Source organism: Ovis aries, chromosome 6 (assembly GCF_016772045.2).
Source record: "Ovis aries strain OAR_USU_Benz2616 breed Rambouillet chromosome 6, ARS-UI_Ramb_v3.0, whole genome shotgun sequence".
Classification (NCBI taxonomy): Eukaryota; Metazoa; Chordata; class Mammalia; order Artiodactyla; family Bovidae; genus Ovis; species Ovis aries.
The window spans coordinates 37,322,584-37,349,503 of record NC_056059.1 but is presented as its reverse complement, the minus strand read 5'-3'; the positions used below and the strand labels follow the sequence as shown (position 1 = coordinate 37,349,503).

Genomic DNA, 26,920 nt, shown 5'->3' with positions numbered 1-26,920 from the left:
GTCTGCTGTTTCAGACACCCAGTCTGTGGTACTTTGTTATGACGACCCTAGCAAAAAATATAGGAGCAGATTGTGAAAATTTACTAAGTCAAACTACAGAAATTAAATGTTATCCTTTAAGCTGTCAGAAGCCTCCATAGAAGTCTAAGCATCAACGTGACATGAATAGGTTTGGTTCCAGAACATGATTTGGAAACAGTGGATATCAGGAAGTGGAAAAGGAAGGTGGAGTTGGCAGATCCATTGTTCCAATGAAGAACAAAACAAGCTCTAAGGGCCCTGGACAAAAATCATTGACAATGGGAATGAGTATCAGAGGTCCCATCAGAGAGATATTTGTGGGGCAGAAGTAACATAGTTTGGGGAAAATGAAGTGTAGGACAAGAGTAAGTAGATGAGGATAACATGAAGTGTAGTTTGGGGAGTTGAGGGATGCCTCAGATCTCAACCGGGGATACAGAAGGTGAAGCAGGCTTAGAGAAGAGGTGAAAAGATAATAAATGTCGTTTGGGATGAATGAAGTTTGAGACAACTGCAGAGTGTCGAGCTGGATGTGTAGGATTCCGCTAGTCACCGGTGGTGGGGTGGTGGGAAGGGATCGGCGGACCTCACGCGGAGCACCAGCCGTTCAGAAGCCCCGAGACCATATTCTTGGGGTCCCCACAAAGTGTGGAGAGGGAAGCCAAAGAGACCATCCAAAAAGCAGCAGAATCGTGGCGAGGAGGGCCGCCCTCCAAAGGCCAAGGAAGTCAGCGCTAGGAGTTAGTCGGTATTGATAGTTTTCAGATGAAGGAAAGATTTTGCCCCTGCTGCAGACATCAGTTCAGGCTGGATCTCGTTTTCTCTCACTATCCCATAAAGCGGTTTACCTCTCGCCTCGCACTTTGGTCAATCGAGGTAGAAGTGGCGGGCGGGTAACGGGGACCCAAGCATTATCTCAAGTCACGCAGGCAGTGACAGCTCCCGAAACCCTTTCCCTGCGGGCAGGCAAGCGGGCGGGTCAGCGACTCCCACCCCGCCCGCGCCCTTCCACCCGAAAGGAATGCGGGCGCGCGCGCCCGGGCTCTGGCTGCCCTTGGAACTCCGGCCCGGACGCCGCTCCCCGAGCGCGCCGGCTGCGGGGGCGGCTTCCTCGCGCCTCCCCCTGCAGCGCGCCGCGGCCGCTGGGCGAGGCGAGGCTGGGGGAGGCGGGCCGAGGGGGCGGGAGAGGGACGCGGGACTGCAGGGAGGTCGGGGGCGGGGAGCAGGAGGCGGCGGGCCCGAGGAAGAAAGGAACATGGCTCCTGCGGCAGGCGGCGCCGAGCTCGGCGCGCGGCGAGGGCGCCCCGGGCGCCAGTGACCGTGATGGTGAACTCGAGCCGCGTGCAGCCGCAGCAGCCCGGGGACGCGAGGCGGTCGCCGGCCCCTCGAGCGCCGGGCCCCGGGCGGCTGATGGCGGGCGGCGCGACTGCCGGCGCCGGCCTCGCTGCCCCGGGCGGCCTCCGCGAGCAGAGGGGCCTGGAGATCGAGATGGAGCGCATCCGGCAGGCGGCCGCGCGGGACCCCCCGGCCGGAGCCTCGGCCTCCCCATCTCCTCCGCTCTCGTCGTGCTCGCGGCAGGCGTGGAGCCGCGACAACCCGGGCTTCGAGGCCGAGGAGGAAGAGGAGGAAGAGGAGGTGGAGGGAGAAGAAGGGGGAATGGTGGTGGAGATGGACGTAGAGTGGCGCCCCGGCAGCAGGAGGTCGGCCTCCTCCTCGGCCGTGAGCTCCGCGGGCGCCCGGGGCCGGGGGCTGGGGGGCTACCACGGTGCGGGCCATCCGAGCGGGAGGCGGCGTCAGCGAGAGGACCAGGGCCCGCCGAGTCCCAGCCCCGCCGGCGGCGGGGACCCGCTGCATCGCCACCTCCCCCTGGACGGGCAGCATCCCCGAGTGGCCTGGGCCGAGAGACTCGTTCGCGGGCTGCGAGGTAAGAGCGCGACCCTCAGCGGCTGATGCACAAACCAGAACTGCGGGCGCTGTCGGAGCCATCCGCGCTGAGGGCAGCTCTCTCGGGCTCCAGCTCGCATCCCCTTTGCGTCCCCGCCTCCCTTGGAAGCGTCTTCCCCACCTCTGCTAATTCTGCTCTATTTCCGGTACCTAGCGCGGAATTCCACGGCGCCCTTGTTGGTGCAAATTTATTGGATACCTCCTTCTAAAAGAAAATCTGTCATCTTATAAGACAGCTTATAATGGTGGTTGCAACTGCATATTTGCTAATTTCACTAAATAAAAACAAAAATTCTCTGCTAGCACCCATAGTCTTCCACTGGCCTGGATGTCCTGTTGCTCCTTATCCCGTTCTGGAAAGGGTAAGCAACACAGTGTCCCAGTTGTGGGAGGAGTGTCATTGGGTAGTCACTGATGTTGTTTTGGTGATGTCTGTGGTTGTTTAGAGGAGACGAATAGAATAAAATGTTTAGGAAAACAGTTACTTGGCTATTTCTAATTCTAGGCATGTTTTCCCCCTAAACAGTTGCAAAGTAAATGTTAACATTGTTTGAAAAACTTGAAAGTATGTTTTTAAATAACTAAATTAATGTTCTTTGACATTCCAATGAAACAGTGAAGTCATCAGATACCAGCTGTGTGGAAATATGTCAGAGTTTGGTGCACCCAGCTCTCCAAAAGGCAGGAAAGGAATTTTCAAAAATTGCCAGTGCCTTTTAAGAGGACACAAATTTTCCAGGAGCAGATGGGATCCTGTTTTTGCAAAGTTTTGTCAGAGGCATCCTTGGAAAAGAGTTGTGTTTGCTCTTACCATCCAAATGATTTTAATCTCTACTTTTGAGAGTTTTTCCAGTCTCAGTCTTTTGAAATTCTCCCTTCCCTTCCGTTCCTGTCAGTTTTGAAAATCTTGCACAAAAAACTATCCAGATATTTTCATAGCAACATGATTAGTACCAAGTCAGGCTTATACCTGAATCCCAATTACACCACAGGTTGACTGAATGACCTCTAGCAAACTGCTTAACCGCTCTGATCTCCAGTTTTTTATTTTGTTTAAAAAAAGAGATAATCATAATACTTAGCTCTTGACATGGGAGAATTAAATGAGATGAGACATAACATATGTAGCAAGTCTGCCATGTTGTGAGTGCTTCATAAGTAGAAATTAAGTCATGGATTCTAAAAGTGTACCTTTTGGTGCTCTTACATAGTGATTATGCTAGTTTAATTGATTCAGGGCATGGTGGGGACCAAAAGACCCTTTTTAGTCACCTGTGTGAGAAGATTAGTGAAAAAACTCATTAATACTTTTTTAAGGTTCCAAATTGTATTCAAAGTTTATATTATTTTACTTCATATTAACTGTGCTTTTTAAAATATTCACTAAAATGAGAGGTTTCTTATAAGTTAATAAGCAATGGAAAGTCATGATCCTTTTAACTCAGCTTGAGTGTTTAATAACACATTTCATATTGTCTGAAAAAGCTCAATAATGGAATGTAACTACGTGAAATATGTGAGTGCATATGTAAGTTTATTTCTTTTAAAGAAAAGTTTCAAAAAATTTACAGTGAATAAAGTAACAGTAAAACTTCTGGTCCAACCTTATCAATGGTTGATAAGATCTCCTAACCTTACCAATTAGGAGAGTAGAATCATGAGAATCTTTTTTTATAGAAAATTTTAGAAATAAATTTTATTACGTTGTGAAGAAATATAATTGATATCCTTGTCACTTATTAAATAACCTTTGTTAAATAATTAGTAGTACCTACTGTGAAAATAGACTGTGCTAGCTGCCACCAAAAAAAAAAAAAGAAAGAACTAAAATAACACATCACCATTTACCTGTGGACAGAAACCCAGAAATGTGAAATGAGTAACCATGAATGAGTTGTGATATTTTTTCCCTCATGGGATATTGTTGTTGTTTAGTTGCTAAGTCATGTCTGACTCTTGTGACCCCATGGACTAGCCTGCCAGGCTCCTCTGTGCATGGGTTTTCCCAGGCAAGAATACTGGAGTGGGTTGTCATTTCCTTCTCCAGGGGATCTTCTCGACCCAGGGATCAAACCTGAGTCTCCTGCATTGGCAGGCAGATTCTTTACCACTGAGCTATCAGTGATCGAACCCCCATCTTGGGATACAATAACAAAAATCTTTATTGCATTATATAAGTAGCGCCCAGGGTCGCAAGAGAGAGAGTGACTTGGAATTTCTAAAGAGAGGAGCCAAACTCAAGTTTGGCGTTTTCAGGCGCTTCGCTGGAGGTCTCACATCAGAATTCCTAGCCTTTGTTTGTCATTCATAAAATGGAAGAGTTGAACCTAATCTTCAAGTTCCCTTCTAGCTTCAGTTGTTCAATGACACAAATCTGAGTGGGAAAACAAATGATCATTTCTCTTTGGACACTGAATAGATCTGTTCTCTTATCAGGAGTAAGATGGCAAAGAAGTTTGAGGCCTGATTATAGAAAGCATTGTGTCTAACCAAGGAATTAAATTATCTCTAAATATTAAGAAGCAGTTGAAAGTTTTGGGGCAGAAGCAGAACATGCCAAAAGGGAATATGAGTCAGGCCTCATGCTGTGCAGGAGCGCTTACGGAGGGAGAAAGGGAGGCAGGAGGACGAGGTAGGGGGCAGCCAGTGAAGGGGAGATGATGACCTGGACCAGAGGCAAAAAAAAAAAAGGCTAAAAGACTGAAAGACTGCTCCAAGCTTAAAAGCATCGCCAACCCAATGATCTTGTTTACTTTTTTCTTAGCAAACACTTTTTAACGCAGAGAAATTTGAGAATCTATATGAGTTATCAGATTTTCTGAATTTCCAAAGTTGAATGTGTTTTATGGATGTATCAATTTATTACAGTCACTTTCTGTTTACTGTTTCAGACATACGTCATCACTGTCCATGTCCAGAACTTTTTCATCTTCCCAAACAAGTCTACCCATTAAATACTACCTCCCAGCTCCCCTTTTCTTCCCTGCCCTGCAACCTCTCTGTCTCAATGAATTTTCCTGTTCTAGGTACCTCATATTAGTGGAATCATACAGTATTTGTCCTTTCACATCTGACTTATTTCACTTAGTATAATGTTTTTAATGTTTCCCAATGTTGTAGCATGTATCTGAACTTCATTTGTTTTGAGACTGAATAGTATCCTCTTGTATGTATACAACACATTTTGTTTATCCATTCATCAGTTGGGAGAAAGCAATGGCACCCCACTCCAGTACTCTTGCCTGGAAAATCCGATGGATGGAGGAGCCTGGTAGACTGCAGTCCATGGGGTCGCTAAGAGTCGGACATGACTGAGCAGCTTCACTTTCACTTTTCACTTTCCTGCATTGGAGAAGGAAATGGCAACCCACTCCAGTGTTCTTGCCTGGAGAATCCCAGGGACAGGGGAGCCTGGTGGGCTGCTGTCTCTGGGGTCGCACAGAGTCGGACACGACTGAAGCGACTTAGCAGCAGCAGCAGCAGCAGCATTCATCAGTTGATGAACATTTGGGTTGTTTCTACCTTTTGGCTATTATGACTTTCCCTGTATTTTTAATCCAACCCTCACTCCATAATTTTTCCCTTTTTATTTGCACTATAATTGTGAACAAATGAGACTTTGTATTTTCATTGTGAGGGGATTTTGTTTGAGGGAGGGCTGTTACTCTGTGCGGTATGATAAGACTCTGCTAGTAACAGCATTTGTGCAGTCAACAAACATTTATGGAACATCTCCTTTGTGGTAGGTACTAGGGATACAGAGATGAATAATATTAAGATCCCAGTTCCCAAGGAGTTTAGAGTTTAGTAGGGGGATCACAGGTGTAAGTAAATAATTGCAGCGCCAGGTCAGGTACCCAAAGAAGAGAGGACCAGTTAGTTCTATCTGGGGAGCTTAGAAATAAAACTTGAGTTACACGTTGAAGAATTCAGAGGGGGGAGTTGGGAAGGGAAGAATAGCAGAAGTAAGACCAAGATGGCTGGTACCTCATTGGTATTAATACTTTTTCCTATAGACAGAGACAGTGAGGGCTTCAAGCAGGGGACTGATACAGTCACATGCCAATCTGAAGATGATTCTAGCAAGGATGCAGGGAATCGGGTGAGATGGAGAACAGGTTAGGAAAAGGTGACAAAGGCTACAGCCAAGGATTGTGAGCTGGGATGGAAGAAAGCTAGATTAAAGAGAGGCGGAACCCATCAGAAGTGTGGACCAGCCCCATGTGAGGGTTATGAAAAGGGCCTATTCTAAAATGAAACCCATGTTTCTGACTTGGTACCGTTAACCCACCTATTTAGCCACAGGGAAAACAGTTCTCTAGACAAAGGAAAAAAGACAGAAATCTCAGTTTGTGGCATGTGAGTGTGAGTTGTCTGTGGAAGATGCGTGTAATCTGTGACACAGTCCTGTCTTCACCTCAGGAGGAGGCTGCCTAAGAATTGGAGGCTCAAAAGTCAGTATCATTTAAAGTAGCAACTGACTGTTCTATAGAAAATGGACCAATAATAAAAAGTCACTTCCCTTTCGGAAGGTATCCAAGCAATTCAAATGACTATTGGGAAGGATTGTATTCATCTTTCTAAGCAAGGTCCACATGTGTCCAAGCACAAAAACGGGATTCTTTTATGACATGAATCCAACGAGAATTCAGTCGGGCTATTCACAGTGACTTCAAAGTCTGTATGGATTTGGGTCTTCACACCCAACCTAGCATCAGAAGTAGGATGCCTCACAAATTTGAACCTATTTCTGAAACTATAAATGGGCCTCTTCCAACCACTCTAAATGTTGTACACATATAAAATTTCTTATTCCCAGAGCAACCCCACAGAGAAGTACTCTTATCCCCTTTCCAAATGAGGAAGTGAAGGCTCATGGTTTGAGGTAAGGTCTCATAGCTCTTAAGGGGTGATGCTTCATTTAAACACAACTCAGACTCCAGACGGAGAAGGCATGAGCAACCCACTCCAGTACTCTTGCCTGGAAAATCCCAGGGACGGAGGATCTGGTGGGCTGCTGTCTATGGGGTCGCACAGAGTCAGACACGACTGATGCGAGTTAGCAGCAGCAACGCAGCACCAGACTCCAGACCCCCCACCACACCTTGTCATGATCAAGGAGTTCTGAGGGATTCATGCATTTCAGATGAGACAGGGTTAATGTGAGGCACTGAGAAGGAAATGGCACCCCACTCCAGTACTCTTGCCTGGAAAATCCCATGGATGGAGGAGCCTGGTAGGCTACAGTCCAGGGGGTCGCTAGGAGTCAGACACAACTGAGTGACTTCACTTTCACTTTTCACTTTTATGCACTGGAGAAGGAAATGGCAACCCACTCCAGTGTTCTTGCCTGGAGAATCCCAGGGACGGGGGAGTCTGGTCGGCTGCCATCTCTGGGGTCGCACAGAGTCAGACACGAATGAAGCAACTTAGCAGAATGTGAGGCAAAAGATCCACACTGAATCTTTTTACCATAGAACTGAGAGATATTATATTAATAAGATGAGTTGATATGATCACTGCAATTAGTTTCAAAATAATTGAGGAGGACTTCCTTGGCAGTCCAGCGGTTAACCTTCAGTGCTTCCAATGAAAGGGGCGTGGATTCAATCCCTAGTCAGGGAACTAAGAGCCCACATGCCCTGTGGCAGGACCAAAAAGAAATACAAAGAAACAAAAAAACTGAGGAGTCGGTGAGGGTTTTGAAGAATCAAGGTTGGTGTGGAGTTGATGGTAATTGTTAAAGCTGGGTGAAGGATATATGAGAGTTCATTATATCATTCTCTCTGTGATGTTTTTTATAAATTGCAAAATAAAAAGGGCTTAGAAGCATTTGGGCTTCCCTGATAGCTCGGTTGATAAAGAATACACCTGCAATGCAGGAGACCCAGGTTCGATTGCTGGGTTAGGAAGATCCTCTGGAGAAGGGACAGGCTACCCTCTCCAGTATTACTGGGCTTCCCATATGGCTCAACTCGTAAAGAATCCACCTGTAATGCAGGAGACCTGGGTTTGACCCCTGGGTTGGCAAGATCCCCTGGAAAAGGGAAAGTCTACCCACTCCAGTATTCTGACCTGGAGAAATCCTTGGACTGTATAAGTCCATGGGGTCGCAAAGAGTCGGATATGACTGAGTGACTTTCACTTAGAAGCATTTGGATAAAAAGAGTTGCAAAATGGCATTTTTTCAAAATCTTTTTTTTTGGCTGTGCCACACAGCCTTTGGGATCTTAGTTCTCCAACCAGAGATCCAATCCATGACCCTTGCATTGGAAGCCTGTAGTTTTGTTTTTTTTTTTTTAAGATTTTTTTGTAGACCTTTTTTTTTTAACGTCTTTTATTGAATTTGTTACGATATTGCTTCCATCTTATGTTTTTTGACTGCAAGGCAGGTGGGATCGTAGCTCCCCGACCAGGGATCAAACCCACATCCCCTGCATTAGAAGGCAAAGTCCCAACCACTGGACCACCAGGGAAACCCCATCAAAGTCAGTTATGTTGGAGACGTTTTTGGTGTTTTGGATTATCCATCTCAGAATTCCCCCATATGCATATTAAGAGGAACACTGTTTAGGTCATGTGCTCTGACTTTGGGCTCTAGCATTGACTAAGCACCTTCTTACACAGGAAGGAAATTGTGTATTGTCCCCTGTCCTCTCAGATCACATTCTCCTAACAGATGGAGACACATTATCTACAGAACGTGAGTGCCTTCAGGTACTCCCTCCACAGCTGGGACAATGGTGGGAAAAGACAGTTACTTTTGAAGAATGCTGCCATTTTGGACTTGAACTCTACCCTTAACCATTCCTATTGTATCATTCCTGCTAAACATGGGAAACGTGTTGGCTATAGGACAGCTATTTTTTCCATTTGTAGTTGCAGCCATTTCTTACCCATCAAGATGTGAGGGGGTCCCTGTATCCGAAGACTGACCCTACATATACACCCAATGGAGAAACTATGAATTTTTTATAGCAATCATATTTGAGGAGGTAGCTAGAGTAATTTAGAAAAAGTAAATCCATAAAAATATGTTTTTATAAAATATAAATAAACGGGCTTGTTTCTTTTTGTTTGAAATGTTTCCTTCAAGGGCTAGAATTAAATTACTATCGACCATTGCAAATTTAGTTTAAAGAAAATTTGATAGGAGTTTGGTTTTTCTATTTATAGGTCAAGCAAAACCATTTGTAAATATTAAGAACTATGACTTTTCCTTGGTGCATAATTGTTTATAAACCATGGGAAAGAGTGAAATCACTGACCAAGTGAAGCAAGGCAGCCGTCTGTCCTGATGGTCAAGGGACTAGCAATTTCCGCCTATGTGTATATTTTAGGCCTGGCCTCCAAAAGAAATACACCCAAAGAAATGGTGTGGTCGTGTCCAGGGCTACTGAGCCTAATATTTGGCTGCCTCTCTGTTATTTTGAGTTGTAATTTTCCATGTCATCTAAATTTGTAATAATTCTTTAATATGATAGAGTTTCAGCGAACAAACATTCTACTTGCTGCATTTCTTCTGAGTGAGTAATTCCCTGACAACTACCAGATCTTGGCAGAAGAAAACCTAGTCATAAGTTATGCTCCACTTTCGGCGTGGTGAAACCTAGGACGCGTAACACAGTGTCTTTGAAGGCAGATGCTGATTTTTCCAAAAGAAATTTGGGAGAGAGAAAAGGAAATGAAATACCCCAATTTAGGAGTAGAACTAATATATGATTATAAGACTTAAAAAGTACATAAACACTAGAGATGAAGTCATTTCTTCCGAGTGCAAGACCATATACCATTTCCCCCCGTTCTCTGTGGCTTGATTGTGGCGTCAGTGGCTGCATGAGTTTCCATGAGGAAGGGGTTAAAGTCTGTGGACTCAAGTGTGAGGCAATTTGCCATTAACAGCCGAGTTAATCTAACAAAAAGGATTGAGAGGTTTGTCATTTTTGGAAAGGCTCGTCCAAGTAACCAGTAATGTGACTTGACCACACTGTTCACTAGTGGGGGTTTGGACGGCCACCATGTCTGTCTGACGGCCGCGTCCAAAACTGCGGGATCTGTCTCCAGCCAGCTCACCAAGGCTTATGTCATCTTTGCTCAGCTGGCCCAACAGTTTTTCCATCTGCTAAAATATGGAGCATGGTTGCTGATTTTACTCTTTCTCCAAAGAGAGAGAGAGAAGGCGGATGAGTTGTTGCTTTTAATTTAAAAATCATATGCTAATTGAAATTTTAGAAATCTGTTCGGCTAAGCATGTTTTTAGTGTAATCACTCAGCGTTGAATTTCCTAAAAGGCAAAAATGGGTACAGAGCAGAGATTTTACATCAGTGTGTTAGAATATTGATAGATGTTTCCATGATGAAGTGATGCTCCAACCAGGACTTCTTTTTATCAGAGGTGACCTAAAAGATATCATTTACAATGTAGTTACTTAAGAGGATAATTAATTTAGTAGTACGATAATTCCTCCTGCATATAGGCAGAGCTGATATGTATGCACAATTATTTAACCTCCTCTCGTAAGCTGCCCAAATTTCCTCTTCTCTTTCTAATTTTTTACTAAGATATTTTCTAATGAGGTTGGGAGCTTAGACAGTGATCAGATTGTTGCCTTGTGTTTTGCACATCTTGTGGGGGTGAGACAGTGGAGACTGATGTGTTCCCAAATTAAAGGTACTTCTGCTAAAACCCTTCCTCAGTTGTTTTTAGAGCATGCTAAAAAAAAAAAAAAAACAGGAGAACCTCCCTTAAAGTATACTATTTTGTATGTGTTTTTTTCTTTCACCATTCATGAGATTTTTGAAAAATAAAATGACATCTTTTATTATTATTTTAAAGGTCTCTGGGGAACAAGACTCATGGAGGAAAGCAGCACTGACCGAGAGAAGTACCTTAAAAGTGTTTTACGGGAACTGGCCACATACCTCCTTTTTCTCATAGTCTTATGCATCTGTAAGTAGAACATTTCCTTCTAATAAAGGAAAAGTTTTGAAAATATTTGACCTGTCAAATCATGACTAAAAGGAACTATGGAGGCACCTAAACAGTTACTTCAGAAGTTCTCTTCTCTGTTATTAATTCTAGTTTAGAATTTGGTAAAGTTCTCATCTCTCCTCAGATAAATGTTGATCAAAATTAGGCATTATCTGATTGGCCACTTTGTTATCAGCTGTGACCATTTTTACTGTGACATGCACGGAGCAGACACCAAGACTCCCAGACATCAAGAAACCAAGTTAAAGGACTTTTGTATCAGATGTTTTGGCAATAATTACAGTGTCAATATCATTTCATCAGTTAGTGTAAAGTCTATATAGGAATGAAGTAGAGTATGTAGTAAACTTTCAGAAAATACATATAGTGTCACCTAATATTGCTTTTATGGCTCTATATATTTAAAAGTCCCCTTTCTCTGGATTTGGATGTGTTGTGTGAATGCTTTCGTTCTCATTATTTCTTCCAAATCTTCAGTAATTGTGGATTGTCACTCTACAGGAAACTTACTGCAGACTCATCTCCTTCTTCTTTCAATACACACCCACATCCTCTGAGAACTGGGGAGGGATGGCTTAGCTAAAAAACATGTCTTTGAAACCACGTGCCTCAAAATCCAGAAAGTCACAGGCAATGAATTACCTCTGAATCAAAGGATGTTGGTTGATGGAGTGCTGTCCTATCCCATCTAAAGCCCTTTATGAGAACAGAAAGGAAAGAGGTTTATGACCAAAGGCCCTCTTACTATATTCCTCAGGGAAAGGAGTTTGTTCTTACAGTGTCCACTAAGAAATGCTTAAAAACCAACACCACCCTTGGAAAGTGTCCCCTTCTTTGTAAATAGAGAGAGTTAGGATTTAATCAATACTTTAATAATGCCATTCTTATTATATTAAAATTGACCACCTTGAATTTAACTGAGTGCTAAAAGCTTCCTTAAAAAATGTTTTTTTTTTTACTAGATTTATAAAAAGGTGTGTAAGTTGAACATAAAAGATTAAGGAAACATTTAAGTTTTGATATTTGTAATTTTAAGAAATTAAATATTGACTTATTTAACATCCCCACACAGGTTGTTATTAATACTAGTAAGCTTTTAATGAGCTTTAACAGAGCATGACTTCTTACACTTTCTGAGACTTTGCCTATCTGCATGGGAACTTAAGGGGGAAAAAAGTTGGTTAAGCTAAAAAGTGTATATCTGTGAGGGGCTTCCCTGTTGGTTCAGTGGTAAAGAATCCACCTGAAATGCAGGAGACACGGGTTCAATCTCTGGGTCAAGATCCCCTGGAGAAGGAAATGGCAACCCACTCCAGTATTCTCACCTGGGACATCCCATGGACAGAGGAGTCTGGTGGGCTATAGACCATGGGTCAGAAGAAAATTGGACACGACTCAGCAACTAAACAACAACATATATGTCTGAACAACATCCATTTTCTTGTTTTTTTCTACCTAATTATCTGAAATTCTCTGTTATTTGTTTAGGAAAAAATATTTCATTACTTCTGAAAACATGTGTTATCTAGGCAGTGCTGAAAATCTAGAAATGATCTTTAAAGCTTATAAAGTAAGAGATGGGATATTTTGAACTTTTATGTTCTACACCCTTAGAACTTAAATACTAAAGGCAAGTTTGCTTCCACTGTAGAAATGGTGCTTAAATATTAAACTATGTTGTTTTTGTCCAGTCACTCAGTCATGTCCAATTCTTTGCAACCCCATGGATTGCAGCTTGCCAGGCTTGTCTGTCCTTCACCATCTACCAGAGCTTGCTCAAACTCATGTCCATTGAGTCAGTGATGCCATCCAACCATCTTGTCCTCTATTGTTCCTTTCTCCTCCTGCCTTCAATCTTTCCCAGCATCAGGGTCTTTTCTAATGTGTTGACTCTTTGTATAAGGTGGCCAGAGTATTGGAGTGTCAGCTTCAACATCAGTCCTTCCAGTGAATATTCAGGACTGATTTCCTTTAGGTTTGATCTTACAGTCCAAGGGACTCTTGAGAGTCTTCTCCAACACCACAGTTCAAAAGCATCAATTCTTTGACACTCAGCTTTCTTTATGGTCCAGCTCTCACATCCATACATCACTACTGAAAAAACCATAGCTTTGGCTAGACAGACCTTTGTGGGCAAAGTAACGTCTCTGCTTTTTAATATGCTGTCTAGGTTTGTTATAACTTTTCTTCCAAGGAACAAGTGTCTTTTAATTTCATGGCTGCAGTCACCATCATCAGCAATTTTGGAGCCCAAGAAAATAAAGTCTTTCACTGTTTTCATTGTTTCCCCATTTATTTGCCATGAAGTGATGGGACCAGAAGCCATGATCTTCATTTTTTGAATGTTGAGTTTTAAGCCAGCCTTTTCACTCTCCTCTTTCACCTTCATCAAGAGGCTCTTCAGTTCTTCTTCACTTTCTGCCGTTAGGGTAGTGTCATCTGCATATCTGAGGTTATTGAGATTTCTCCCAGCAATCTTGATTCCAGCTTGTGCTTCTTCCAGCCCAGCGTTTCTCATGATGTACTCTGCATATAAGTTAAATAAGCAGGGTGACAACATACAGCCTTGACGTACTCCTTTCCCAATTTGGAACCAATCTGTTGTTTCATGTCTGATCTAACTATTGCTTCTTGACCTGCATACAGGTTTCTCAGGAGGCAGGTAAGGTGGTCTGGTATTCCCATCTCTTGAAGAGTTTCCACAGTTGTGATCCACACAGTCAAAGGCTTTGACATAGTCAATAAAGCAGAAGTAGATGTTTTTCTGGAATTCTCCTGTTTTTTCTATGATCCAACAGATATTGGCAGTTTCATCTCTGGTTCCTCTGCCTTTTCAAAATCCAGCTTGAATATCTGGGAGTTCTCAGTTCATATACTGTTGAAGCCTAGCTTGGATAATTTTGAGCGTTATTTTGCTAGCATGTGAAATGAGTGCAATTGTGAGGTAGTTTGAACATTCTTTGGCATTGCCCTTTTTTGGGATTGAAATGAAAACAGACCTTTTCCAGTCCTGTGGCCTCGCTGAGTTTTCCAAATTTGTTGGGATATTGAGTGCAACACTTTAACAGTGTCATCTTTTAGGATTTGAAACAACTCAGCTGGAATTGCTTCATCTCTACTAGCTTTGTTCGTCATGATGCTTCCTAAGGCCCACTTGACTTTGCCTTCCAAGATATCTGGCTCTAGGTAAATGATCACAGTTCGTGGTTGTCTGGGTCATTAAGATCTTTTTTTGTGTAGTTCTTCTATTTATTCTGGCCACCTCTTCTTAATATCATCTGCTTCTGTTAGGTCCATACCATTTCTCTCCTTTATTGTGCCCATCTTTGCATGAAATGTTTCCTTGGTATCTCTAATTTTCTTGAAGAGATCTCTAGTCTTTCCCACTCAGTTGTTTTCCTCTGTTTGTTTGCATTGTTCACTGAGGAAGCCTTTCTTATCTCTCCTTGCTATTCTTTTGGAACTCTGCATTCAAACGGATATATCTTTCCTTTTCTCCTTTACCTTTTGCTTTTCTTCTTTTCTCAGCTGTTTGTAAGGCCTCCTCAGGCAACCATTTCCCTTTTTTGCGTTTCTTGTTCTTGGGGCTGGTTTTGATCACGACCTCCTGTACAATGTCATAAACCTCCGTCCATAGTTCTTCAGGCACTCTGTCTATCAGATCAAATCCCTTGAATCTATGTGTCACTTCCACTGTATAGTTGTAATGGATTTGCATTATGTCATACCTGAATGGCCTAATGGTTTTCCCTACTTTCTTCAATTTAAGTGTGAATTTAATTAATTTAAGTAGTTCATGTCTGAGCTACAGTCTGTTCCCAGTCTTGTTTTTGCTGACTGTATAGAGCTTCTCCATCTTCGACTGCAAAGAATATAAGCAACCTGATTTTGATATTGGCAGTGTGGTAAGCTCCATGTGTAGAGTTGTCTCTTGTGTTTTTGGAAGAGGATGTTTGCTATGACCAGTATGTTCTCTTGGCAAAACTCTGTTAGCCTTTGCCCTGCTTCATTTTGTACTCCAAGGCCAAACTTGCCTGTTACTTTAGGTATCTCTTGACTTCCTTCTGTGCATTCCAAATACTAAACTATAGTGGCCTTAAATTTCAACAGATAGATTAGAATCATTATTATTACTGTTTTTTTCAACATGACACATATTCATATGTATATATTATGCAAAATACAAAAATTTGTATAAGTAAGTCTAAAATTCCAGTGTTCCCCCAAATTGCCTGAACATCAGAATCACTGAGAGAATTTTTTTTATAATTATAGTATGCCCAGAACTGTTAGGTCAAAGCCTTCCAGCTGTGGCTCAGAGAAGTGAGTTTTCAGATACACTGACAAGGTTTGGGAACTAGGCCAGATAAATAAACTAAATAGCTAGCTAGAGTTTCAGGGAACAACCTTGTCGTATAACTGACTTGTCATTTCTTGTTTATTTTAGAATTTTTATGCTTTTTGTTCTTTTTCATACTCATCACATTTTTTTTCTTATATCAGCTACCTTTTTTCTACATTGAAGTTTTATTTTCAGAATATTGTAGAATCTCTGGTAAGAGGGAATTTTGGCAGTCATGGATCAAACCTCCTCTGAATGGTAAAATTCCCTCCTCTGCCTGGCAACATCTTTCCCGAAAGGTCAGTCATCCTTGCCTCTGACTGACCAAGAGTTCCAGATTAAGAAATTGAGTCCTTTGAAATAGTTCATTTCATTTTTCTATGGCTGTGTTGGAAAGTTCTTCCTTATGCGAAGCCAAAGTCCATCCTCATCTAACTTCCTCTCTTAGCTCTACTCTCCAAGCCCACCTAATACCAAGGACTTTTTCCTTGTCTCTCCTCCAGCCCATCAGAAGTTTGGAGACAAACATTCGCTCTCTTCCAAGTCTGCTCTAGGTTAAACCTTTCCAGTTCTGTTAACTATTGATCATGTGATTAGAGACATGCTTTTAAACAACCCATGTGATAGAAATTCCCTCCAGTTTATTGCAGTCTTTGAACATACAGCAGGAGCCTCACCATGAAAGAGTGGGGCCATGGGCATTCTCATCCAAGTACTACACTGCAGTAGTCCTACCATCCTGACTCTTCGGATATATCATTCCTTAGTCTCTTCACCACAAACTATAAAGCACTGTGTCCCCCAGCTAGTATTTGAGTATTTTTTCTGGAATGTAATGAAGGCCTTCCCTTTCAGCTCTGTTCAATTTCAGCTCATTAGGATCTGCTCATTCCAATCTGTTGAAATTATCTTGGATCTAGATTCATCCATCTCATATATCAGTTAGCCCTCTCAGCTTTACAGCATCAACAGAGTTGATATTATCCAAGTCCTTATCCTAGTAAATTAATAAATCAAAAAGGTTTGGTCTAAGAACATCAGTCCATTAGTCAAGGCTCTTTGGGTAGAGTTCACTGAATTATATTATCTTCTAGCTCAAACTGCTCATGAAATAAGGTAAAGATTTTTTCAAATGCTTACCTGAGGAACTCCACAGTTCTTCTGATCTGTGAGCTGGACTCTCAGCTATTGACCAAGCAGGCCTCAAACTCCAGGCTCTTCTTGAAACCATGAATTGATAGCCACACTCAAGATGGAAATCTCTACACTCTGTGGAAATAAAAAGCCAGCAGGCTATCCAGTGTCCTCAGGGCAGCCCTCTCAACAGCTCTACACTGGGGCATTTGTGATACAAGAAGAGGCATTTGGCTGGAAACAAGCTTTAAGTTCTTAGCATTAGTTGGTCAATGGGGCGTGGGCCTAAGGGGAATTGAAAATAATGGCCTTGTACTTGAGAATGTGTGTTTCCAAAGCCTCTCATCTCAGGCACTCAGCTTCTCTGACAAGAACTATTGCTCTTATTTCAGAGATTAGAGGCAGAGAGGCCAGGCCACACAAATGGTCCCTACTGCCAAGTTTAGGAGCTGGCACTCTAGTTGGCATCCCAAGATGTAGCTGTTTGTTTCTGTCAGATGATGATGGAAAAGGGTGGTTAGATTAAGTTCCACCCAATTTGGCCAACATTTTGAGTGTTCTGTGAAAGACTCCATGTGAAAGGACTGTACAGGACCCAGCTGAATGGGGCACAGATGAAGGGATTGGGGACAGGGAAGGGGTTAGGGTCATTCCAGGCAGAGGGGATTGTGGGAGCCAAGGTCCTATGCCTTGTGTACATGGGAGGGGTGGGAGGATTATGGGGTATGGGTGGGGGTGGGGGTGGCCCTGGGTGGAGTAATAGTTGGAAAGGTAAGCTGTAGCTTCCCTGAGGAGGCCCTGGATGCCAAGCTGAGGAATCTGTTATTGATTTTAGTGGGGCACATGCCTGAGAGACACATTTTATCTGGAGAGCAGTTTGGTGGGGCCTAGCAGTCCGTGGGGAGAAGGCAATAGCACCCCACTCCAGTACTCTTGCCTGGAAAATCCCATGGATGGAGGAGCCTGGTAGGCTACAGTCCATGGGGTCACTGAGAGTTAGACACGACTGAGTGACTTCACTTTCACTTTTCACTTTCACGCATTGGAGAAGGAAATGGCAACCCACTCCAGTGTTCTTGCCTGGAGAATCCCAGGGACGGGGGAGCCTGGTGGGCTGCCGTCTACGGGGATGCACAGAGTCAGACACGACTGAAGCGACTTAGCAGCAGCAGCAGCAAGGATAAGTAGGCATGATTTACTCTAAGCAGAGCCTTTCCCTTTTGTTCAAAATCATCTTTTTAACTACCAGTTTTAAAATCTTACCAGCAATATCAATATCAAAAGACTACTAATAATATCCATCTCATTACTCTGTGCATAAATAAGATAAGTACTTATCGTTGTGCCTTGCATATTAGAAGCCCTCTATATGAGGTAGATAGGGTTCGAGACTAGGTAGGTGAAGTCGCTCAGTCGTGCCCGACTCTTCGTGATACAATGGACAGTAGCCTGCACCAACCTCCTCCGTCCATGGGGTTTTCAAGGCAAGAGTACTGGAGTGCGTTGCCATTTCCTTCTCCAGGGAATCTTCCCAACCCAGGGATCGAACCCAGGTCTCTCACATTGTAGACAGACACTTTATGTCTGAGCCATCAGGGAAGTCCAGGGTTTGAGAAGGCAGCCTAAATAGTAGGAAATGTGATTCTTTGGCATCACAGAGATCTAGGTTCAAATCTCACCACTTATACACTAGGTGAACCTGAACAAGTTATTTAACCTTTCTGAGCCTTCGTTTTCTCATCCGTAGAGTACATATTTTGAAAGATTCTTATTTTAAAAGTGGCAATTAGGAGTAATACACAAAAAGTTCTAGGATCTGTCTGTCATTTATTATATTAATAATAGTGGTGATGGTGGTGGTGGTTTAGTCGCAAAGTCATGTCCGACTCTTGCAACCCCATGCACTGTAGCCTGCCAGGCTCCTCTGTCCGTGGGATTTTCCAGGCAAGAATACTGGAGTGGATTGCCATTTCCTTCTCCAGGGGATCTTCCCAACCCAGGAATTAAACCCAGGTCTCCTACATTGCAGGCAGATTCTTTACCAACTGAGCTATAGTAAATAAGAGCAAAATTTGTCCCAAAGATTGTTGACAATAGCTGACTTCTTTCATCAGTAGGTTCTACAGAACTGTAGGTTCTAATTGATTGAACATTCATTTGGAGCAGTTAAGTGCCCATAAAGAGCTTATTTTCCGCCTTAGCAGTGTTGGTTCTAACCTCTATGGCTTTAAAATCAGTCTGATTAACCAAGAGGATAGGAATACCATGGAAATACCAAGTATTCCTACTTTCCCTGTAATTTAGATTTTGTTCTTACTTGAAACCTAAGACTCCTATGAATTGATCATCAAAGTACTTACTTATATATATATATATATGCTGTTGTTCAGTCCCTAAGTTGTGTCTGACTCTTTGTGACCCAATGGATTGCGGCCTGCCAGGCTTCCCTATCTTTCATTATTTCCCAGAGTTTACTCAAGCTCATGTCCACTGAGTCGATGATACAATCTAATCACTCATCCTCTGCCTCCCCTTCTCCTTTTGCCTTCAATCTTCCCTTGCATTAGGGTCTTTTCCAATGAGTTGGCTCTTTGCATAAGGTGGCCAGGAACTGGAGCTTCACTTTAGCATCAGTCCTTCCAATTGTTCAAATCTCCTGTGTTTAAACATAATAATAGAAACCACACAAGAAGTTCAGTCAACATCATAGAAATTAATAATTTCTATATCTCAAAGGAACAGACAGAATTAAAAGGCAGAAAACAGTTGTAAAGAATACTTACAAGAAATATGACAAAGGATTAACATTTTAACATGTTTACTATCCATCAGTCACTAAGAAAAACACTAAGATTACACTAAATATTTTACAGAATAGAAAATAAAACCTATTTTACAGAGTAGAAAGTATAAACAATTAGCGTGGGAAAGTCTTTAATCTTCACTCTCTAGCAGCTAAACAAGTAGTGAAATGGAGAGAGAAACAGCATAATCACGATGCAGTATATGTCCTAGGGCTCCCCAGGTGGCGCTGGTGGTAAAGAAGCTGCCTGCCAATGCAGGAAACATAAGAGCCAAGGGTTTGATCCCTTGGTTGGGAAGATCCCCTGGAGCAAGACATGGCAGTCCCCTCCAGTATTCTTGCCTGAAAATTCCCCGTGGACAGAGGAGCCTGGCAGGCTACAGCCCATAGGGTCTCAAAGAGTCGGACACGACATGCACACACGCATGTCCTAGGGCAGGAAGGGCCCTTTTAACAAGAAACCTGGGAACCTCCATTTCTTTATCTTCGAAAGAAGGAGACTTTGCCTTATATTCTAAAAAGAGAAATAAATAGTATCAAATCTGCACATTGTACACCTTAAACTTACACTATAGTATTTGTTAATTATATGTCAATTAAAAAGGGAATGAATGTTTTATTTTACTTGTAAAAATCTTGTAAGCATGATAGTATACAGATAGGTTTCTTAATTCATAAGAGAACCCATGCAGATTAATTGTTGACAACCTGGTCAGTGAAGTGGAAGGCAGTGGGTTAATCATCACACTGGCGGGAGCTAATTCCATTTCTGGTGACAAACATTCAGCTCCCCATGGAGGTCCCCATAGCAAACGTGCAGTTTTAAGTTCGCAGGCTCCAGTCTGTGTAACTACTGAAGACCCACTGTGGCTGGAAAGCTGTTTGTCCTTTTTGGTAAACTAGACAAAAGTTATAACGGCAAGAAATGTATATCCACATATAAATATTACTTTAAGCATGGCCTTTACATGCATAGCTTTCGTTTATTTCTTCGTGGTAACTTCTTTGTAAATATCACATATCCTTCTCTCTCTCTCTTTTTTTTTTAAGTTACACTACTTAATACAGGCATTCACTAAAGCACTTGCATTAACAACCTCTGTCCCTCAGAGATTTCCATCACAACTTGTTACTTACAAGTTCCTTTGAATATTAACCAAAACTGGATTAAAATATTTGGGAGTTTTACTAACTTTACTTCACTAACTTTTTAGTGACTAAATTTTACTAACGTTTTCCGCAGCCTCACTCGGCCTCCTGAAAGGCCCTCACCCAGGTCACCAGGACCTCTTAATTGCCAGATTTCGGGGGCTGCTTCTTAGCCTTTCTCTCACATGGTCCTGTGGCGTTTGGTACTTTAGAAACTTCCCTCTTTGGCTTCTGTGACACTGTCTCTTTCTGTATTCCCCCTTGTTCTATTCATTTTCTTAATTTTTTTCTTCCCAGAATGTGTCTAGACAGAGGATTTTCTGTGGCTGAGTCTGGCTTTCTCTTTAGGGGATCTTTTCCACAGCTTCAAGTGGTCCTGTGCGCTGCTGCTCCCAAGTCCCTCTCAGCCTCTCGCGTGAACTATGAACCCCATGCCGACTGTCACTGGACCCTCCCCTGCTGCGTCTCACAGCCATCTCATCCTTAACATTCCTCAACCTGCACTCATTATCCTGCCCTTCCAAACATGCTTCGCTCACATTCTCTAACTAGATTAATTAGATTGCTTAATATTAATCTACTTGGATTAATAATGCTCATCAATTATGGGCATCATCCTAGATGCTTTCCCTCACTCTTCTCGTGAGATTGTTCCACATAACTCTTCCTCTATGGTGCTTTTCAAATCTCTTTCTTCATACATTGCTGTTGCCCTTCTTAACCTTAATCATCTCTTTCCTGGTTTATTCATTTATTGATTCAGTGGACTATTCAGTAATATAATTTAAAAAAAATTAGCCCTAGCTTTAGAGGTGTTAGTAAGTGTTAAGAAAGACAATTGGGAAGATGGTTTCCCTGCAAGGAAGGCCTCTCAGACCTGAAGCAAGAATAGGAGCCAGTCAGTTAAAGAAGGGACAGCAAGAGTGATTAGTATGAGGCAGGATAGGATTCAGAACATTCTGGAAGCTGAGTGCAGTGACTGGAGAGAGTGCCATCAGATGAGTATGGAAAGGTGGTCAAAGGTCAGGCCCTGCAGGTCCAGTGGGCTTTGGTAAGGGGAAACCAGAGTTTTGAGTGGGCGGCTGATAAGATATATTTAAATTTAAATTTTAAGAAGATGGCCTTGAACACCATTGGACCACATACTGGACAGCACCCGATGTCTGGACTTTCAGCTCCCATGTACTGCCTCCAGACTTCCGTCTCTGACCCAGATTAAACCAGGTCATTCAACCGTCGAACATTCACCTCACCTTCCAGATAAAGTCTGAATCTTTATGTAATAGATTTTACTGTATGGTCTTTACCTATTTTTCCAACTTTCTATTCCTTTTGAATATCTGGTACTTTCTGTTCAGTTCAGTTCAGTCGCTCAGTCGTGTCTGACTCAATGTGACCCCATGGACTGCAGCATGCCAGGCCTCCCTGTCCATCACCAACTCCCAGAGTTTACTCAAACTCATATCCATTGAGTCAGTGATGCCATCCAACCATCTCATCCTCTGTCGTCCCCTTCTTCTCCTGCCTTTAATCTTTCCCAGCAGCAGAGTCTTTTCAAATGAGTCAGCTCTTTGCATCAGGTACCCAAAGTATTGGAGTTTCAGCTTCAACATCAGTCCTTCCAATGAACACCCAGGACTGATCTCCTTTAGAATGCACTGGCTGGATCTCCTTGCAGTCCAAGGGACTCTCAAGAGTCTTCTCCAACACCACAGTTCAAAAGCATCAATTCCTCGACACTCAGCTTTCTTTATAGCCCACCTCTTACATTCATACATGACCACTGGAAAAACCATAGCTTTGACTAGATGAACCTTTGTTGTCAAGGTAATGTCTCTGCTTTTTAATATGCTGTCTAGGTTGATCATAACTTTTCTTCCAAGGAGTAAGCGTCCTTTAATTTCATGGCAGCAGTCACCATCTGCAGTGATTTTGGAGCCCAAAAATAAAGTCGGACACTGTTTCCACTGTTTCTCCATCTATTTGCCATGAAGTGATGGGACTGGATGCCATGATCTTTGTTTTCTGAATCTTGAGCTTTCAGCCAACTTTTTCACTCTCCTCTTTCACTTTCATCAAGAGGCTTTTTAATTCCTCTTCACTTTCTGCCATAAGGGTGGTGTCATCTGCATATCTGAGGGTATTGATATTTTTCCCAGCCATCTTGATTCCAGCTTGTGCTTCATCCAGCCCAGCGTTTTTCATGATGTACTTTGCATATAAGTTAAATAAGCAGGGTGACAGTATACACCCCTGATGTGCTTCTTTTCCTATTTGGAACCAGTCTGTTGTTCCATGTCCAGTTCTAACTGTTGCTTCCTGACCTGCATGTAGGTTTCTCAAGAGGCAGTTCAGGTGGTCTGGTATTCCCATCTCTTTCAGAATTTTCCACAGTTTATTGTGATCCACACACTCAAAGGCTTTGGCATAGTCAATAAAGCAGAAATAGATGTTTTTCTGGAACTCTCTTGCCTTTTTCATGATCCAGCGGATGTTGGCAATTTGATCTCTGGTTCCTCTGCCTTTTCTAAATCCAGCTTGAACATCTGGAAGTTCATGGTTCATGTATTGTGGAAGCGTGGCTTGGAGAATTTTGAACATTACTTTACTAGTGTATGAGATGAGTGCAACTGTGTGGCAGTTTGAGCATTCTTTGGCATTGCCTTTCTTTGGGATTGGAATGAAAACTGACCTTTTCCAGTCCTGTGGCCACTGCTGAGTTTTCCAAATTTGTTGGCATATTGAGTGCAGCACTTTCACAGCATCATCTTTCAGGATTTGAAATAGCTCAACTGGAATTCCATCACCTCCACTAGCTTTGTTCGTAGTGATGCTTCCTGAGACCCACTTGACTTCACATTCCAGGATGTCTGGCTCTAGGTGAGTGATCACACCATCATGATTATCTGGGTCGTGAAGATCTTTTTTGTACAGTTCTTCTGTGTATTCTTGCCACCTCTTCTTAATAGCTTCTGCTTCTGTTAGGTCCATACCATTTCTGTTCTTTGTTGAGCCCATCTTCACATGAAATGTTCCCTTGGTAGTCTTTCCCATTCTGTTGATTTCCTCTGTTTCTTTGCACTGATCACAGAGGAAGGCTTTATTATCTCTCCTCGCTTCTCTTTGAAACTCTGCATTCAAATAGGTATATCTTTCCTTTTCTCCTTTGCTTTTTGCTTCTCTTCTTTTCACAGCTATTTGTAAGGCCTCCCCAGACACCCATTTTGCTTTTTTGAATTTCTTTTCCATGGGGATGGTCTTGATCCCTGTCTCCTGTACAAGGTCATGACCTCCATCCATAGTTCATCAGGCACTCTATCTATCAGATCTAGTCCCTTAAATCTATTTCTTTCTTCCACTGTGTAATCATAAGGGATTTGATTTAGGTCATACCTGGACGGTTTAGTGCTTTTCCATACTTTCTTCAATTTAAGTCTGAATTTGGCAATAAGGAGTTCATGATCTGAGCCACAGTCACCTCCCGGTCTTGTTTTTGCTAACTATATAAAGCTTCTCCATCTTTGGCTTCAATGGATATAATCAATCTGACTTTGGTATTGACTTATCTGGTGATGTCCATGTGTAGAGTCTTCTCTTGTGTTGTTGGAAGAGGGTGTTTACTATGACCAGTGCATTCTCTTGGCAGTACTCTATTAGCCTTTGCCCTGCTTCATTCTGTACTCCAAGGCCACATTTGTCTGTTACCCCAGGTGTTTCTTGACTTCCTACTTTTGCATTCCAGTCCCTATAATGAAAAGGACATCTTTTTTGGGTGTTATTTCTAGAAGGTCTTATAGGTCTTCATAGAACCTTTCAAATTCCGCTTCTTCAGCATTACTGGTTGAGGCATAGACTTGGATTACTGTGATATTGAATGTTTTGCCTTGGAAACGAACAGAGATCATTCTGTATTTTGTGAGATTGCATCCAAGTACTGCATTTCAGACTCTCTTGTTGACTGTAATGGCTACTCCATTTCTTTTAAGGGATTCTTGCCCACAGGAGTAGATATAATGGTCATCTGAGTTAAATTCACCCATTCCAGTCCATTTTAGTTCGCTGATGCCTAAAATGTTGACGTTCACTCTTGCCATCTCTTGTTTGACCACTTCCAGTTTGCCTTGATTCATGCACTGGCCATAGCAAACACCCTCTTCCAACAACACAAGAGAAGACTCTACACATGGACATCACCAGATGGTCAACACCGAAATCAGATTGATTATATTCTGGTATGACCTAAATCAAATCCCTTATGATTATACAATGGAAGAGAGAAATAGGTTTAAGGGACTAGATCTGATAGATAGAGTGCCTGATGAACTATGGACGAAGATTCATAACATTGTACAGGAGACAGGGATCAAGACCATCCCCATGGAAAAGAAATGCAAAAAAGCAAAATGGGTGTCTGGGGAGGCCTTACAAATAGCTGTGAAAAGAAGATAAGCGAAAAGCAAAGGAGAAAAGGAAAGATATAAGCATCTGAATGCATGCAGAGTTCCAAACAGTAGCAAGGAGAGATAAGAAAGCCTTCCTAAGCAATCAATGCAAAGAAATAGAGGAAAACAATAGAGTGGGAAAGACTAGAGATCTCTTCAAGAAAATTGGAGATACCAAGGGAACATTTCATGTGAAGATGGGCTCGATAAAGGATAGAAATCATATGGATCTAACAGAAGCAGAAGCTATTAGGAAGAGGTGGCAAGAATACACAGAAGAACTGTTCAAAAAAGATCTTCACGACCCAGATAATCATGATGGTGTGATCACTCACCTAGAGCCAGACATCCTGGAATGTGAAGTCAATTGGGCCTCAGGAAACATCACTACGAACAAAGTTAGTGGAGGTAATGGAATTCCAGTTGAGCTATTTCAAATCCTGAAAGATGATGCTGTGAAAGTGCTGCACTCAATATGCCAACAAATTTGGAAAACTCAGCAGTGGCCACAGGACTGGAAAAGGTCAGTTTTCATTCCAATCCCAAAGAAAGGCAATGCCAAAGAATGCTCAAACTGCCACACAGCTGCACTCATCTCACACACTAGTAAAGTAATGCTCAAAATTCTCCAAGCCACACTTCAGCAATACGTGAGCCGTGAACTTCCTGATGTTCAAGCTGGATTTAGAAAAGGCAAAGGAACCAGAGATCATATTGCCAACATCTGCTGGATCTTGGAAAAAGCAAGAGAGTTCCAGAAAAACATCTATTTCTGCTTTATTGACTATGCCAAAGCTGTGTGGATCACAATAAACTGTGGAAAATTCTGAAAGAGATGGGAACACCAGACCACCTGACCTGCCTCTTGAGAAACCTATATGCAGGTCAAGAAGCAACAGTTTAACTGGACATGGAACAACAGACTGTTTCCAAATAGGAAAAGGAGCACGTCAGGGGTGTATATTGTCACCCTGCTTATTTAACATGTGCAAAGTACATCATGAGAAATGCTGGGCTGCAAGAAGCACAAGCTGGAATCAAGATTGCCAGGAGAAATATCAATAACCTCAGATATGCAGATGACACCACCCTTATGGCAGAAAGTGAAGAGGAACTAAAAAGCCTCTTGATGAATGTGAAAGAGGAGAGTGAAAAGGTTGGCTTAAAGCTCAACATTCAGAAAATAAAGATCATGGCATCTGGTCCCATCTACTTCATGGGAAATAGATGGAGAAACAGTGGAAGCAGTGTCCGACTTTATTTTTCTGGGCTCCAAAATCACTACAGATGGTAATTGCAGTCATGAAATTAGAAGACACTTACTCCTTGGAAGGAAAGTTATGACCAACCTAAATAGCATATTAAAAAGCAGAGACATTACTTTGACAACAAAGGTCCGTCTAGTCATAGTCAAGGCTATGGTTTTTCCAGTACTCATGTATGGATGTGAAAGTTGGACTGTGAACAAAGCTGAGTGCTGAAGAATTGGTGCTTTTGAACTGTGGTGTTGGAGAAGACTCTTGAGAGTCCCTTGGACTGCAAGGAGATCCAACCAGTCTATCCTAAAGGAGATCAGTCCTGGGTGTTCTTTGGAAGGACTGATGCTAAAGCTGAAACTCCAATACTTTGACCACCTCATGCAAAGAGTTGACTCATTGGAAAAGACTCTGATGCTGGGAGGGATTGGGGGCAGGAGGAGAAGGGGACGACAGAGGATGAGATAGCTGCATGGCATCACCAACTCGATGGACGTGAGTCTGAGTGAACTCCGGGAGTTGGTGACGGACAGGGAGGCCTGGCGTGCTGTAATTCATTGGGTTGCAAAGAGTGAGACACGACTGAGCAACTGAACTGAACTGAACTGAGGTAGACTTATGGTGCAGCTGACCCCTGGAGTGTGTGGAGCTATCACTTGAAGATATCCCTTGGACCAGCCCACTGCCTGGCACAAGGGAGGGGCTGAGTTCCTGTTTGCTGATTGAATGTGTTAGAATCATCATCCCCTTCAATGCTAGGTGGCCTTGTGCCTCTGGATGTCCAGCAGGTGGCGCTGCATAGCCAAGAGTCTGTATCACTTCCCTTTAGTGAAACTA

The 26,920-nt window shown here is 42.7% G+C and overlaps 1 protein-coding gene across 2 annotated transcripts in view; it reads left to right on the top strand.

Moving 5' to 3' along the window:
- Positions 1 to 1,245: 1,245 nt before the first annotated feature.
- Positions 1,246 to 26,920, top strand: part of PKD2 (polycystin 2, transient receptor potential cation channel) — a 66,098-nt gene continuing 40,423 nt past the window's right edge. For both annotated transcript variants that reach the window (XM_027970884.3, XM_012179695.5), the window contains exons 1-2: positions 1,246 to 1,945; positions 10,802 to 10,915. In XM_027970884.3, the coding sequence (XP_027826685.1) occupies positions 1,345 to 1,945; positions 10,802 to 10,915 (715 nt within the window). In that variant the 5' untranslated portion in view covers positions 1,246 to 1,344. The remainder of the gene's footprint in view (positions 1,946 to 10,801; positions 10,916 to 26,920) is intronic.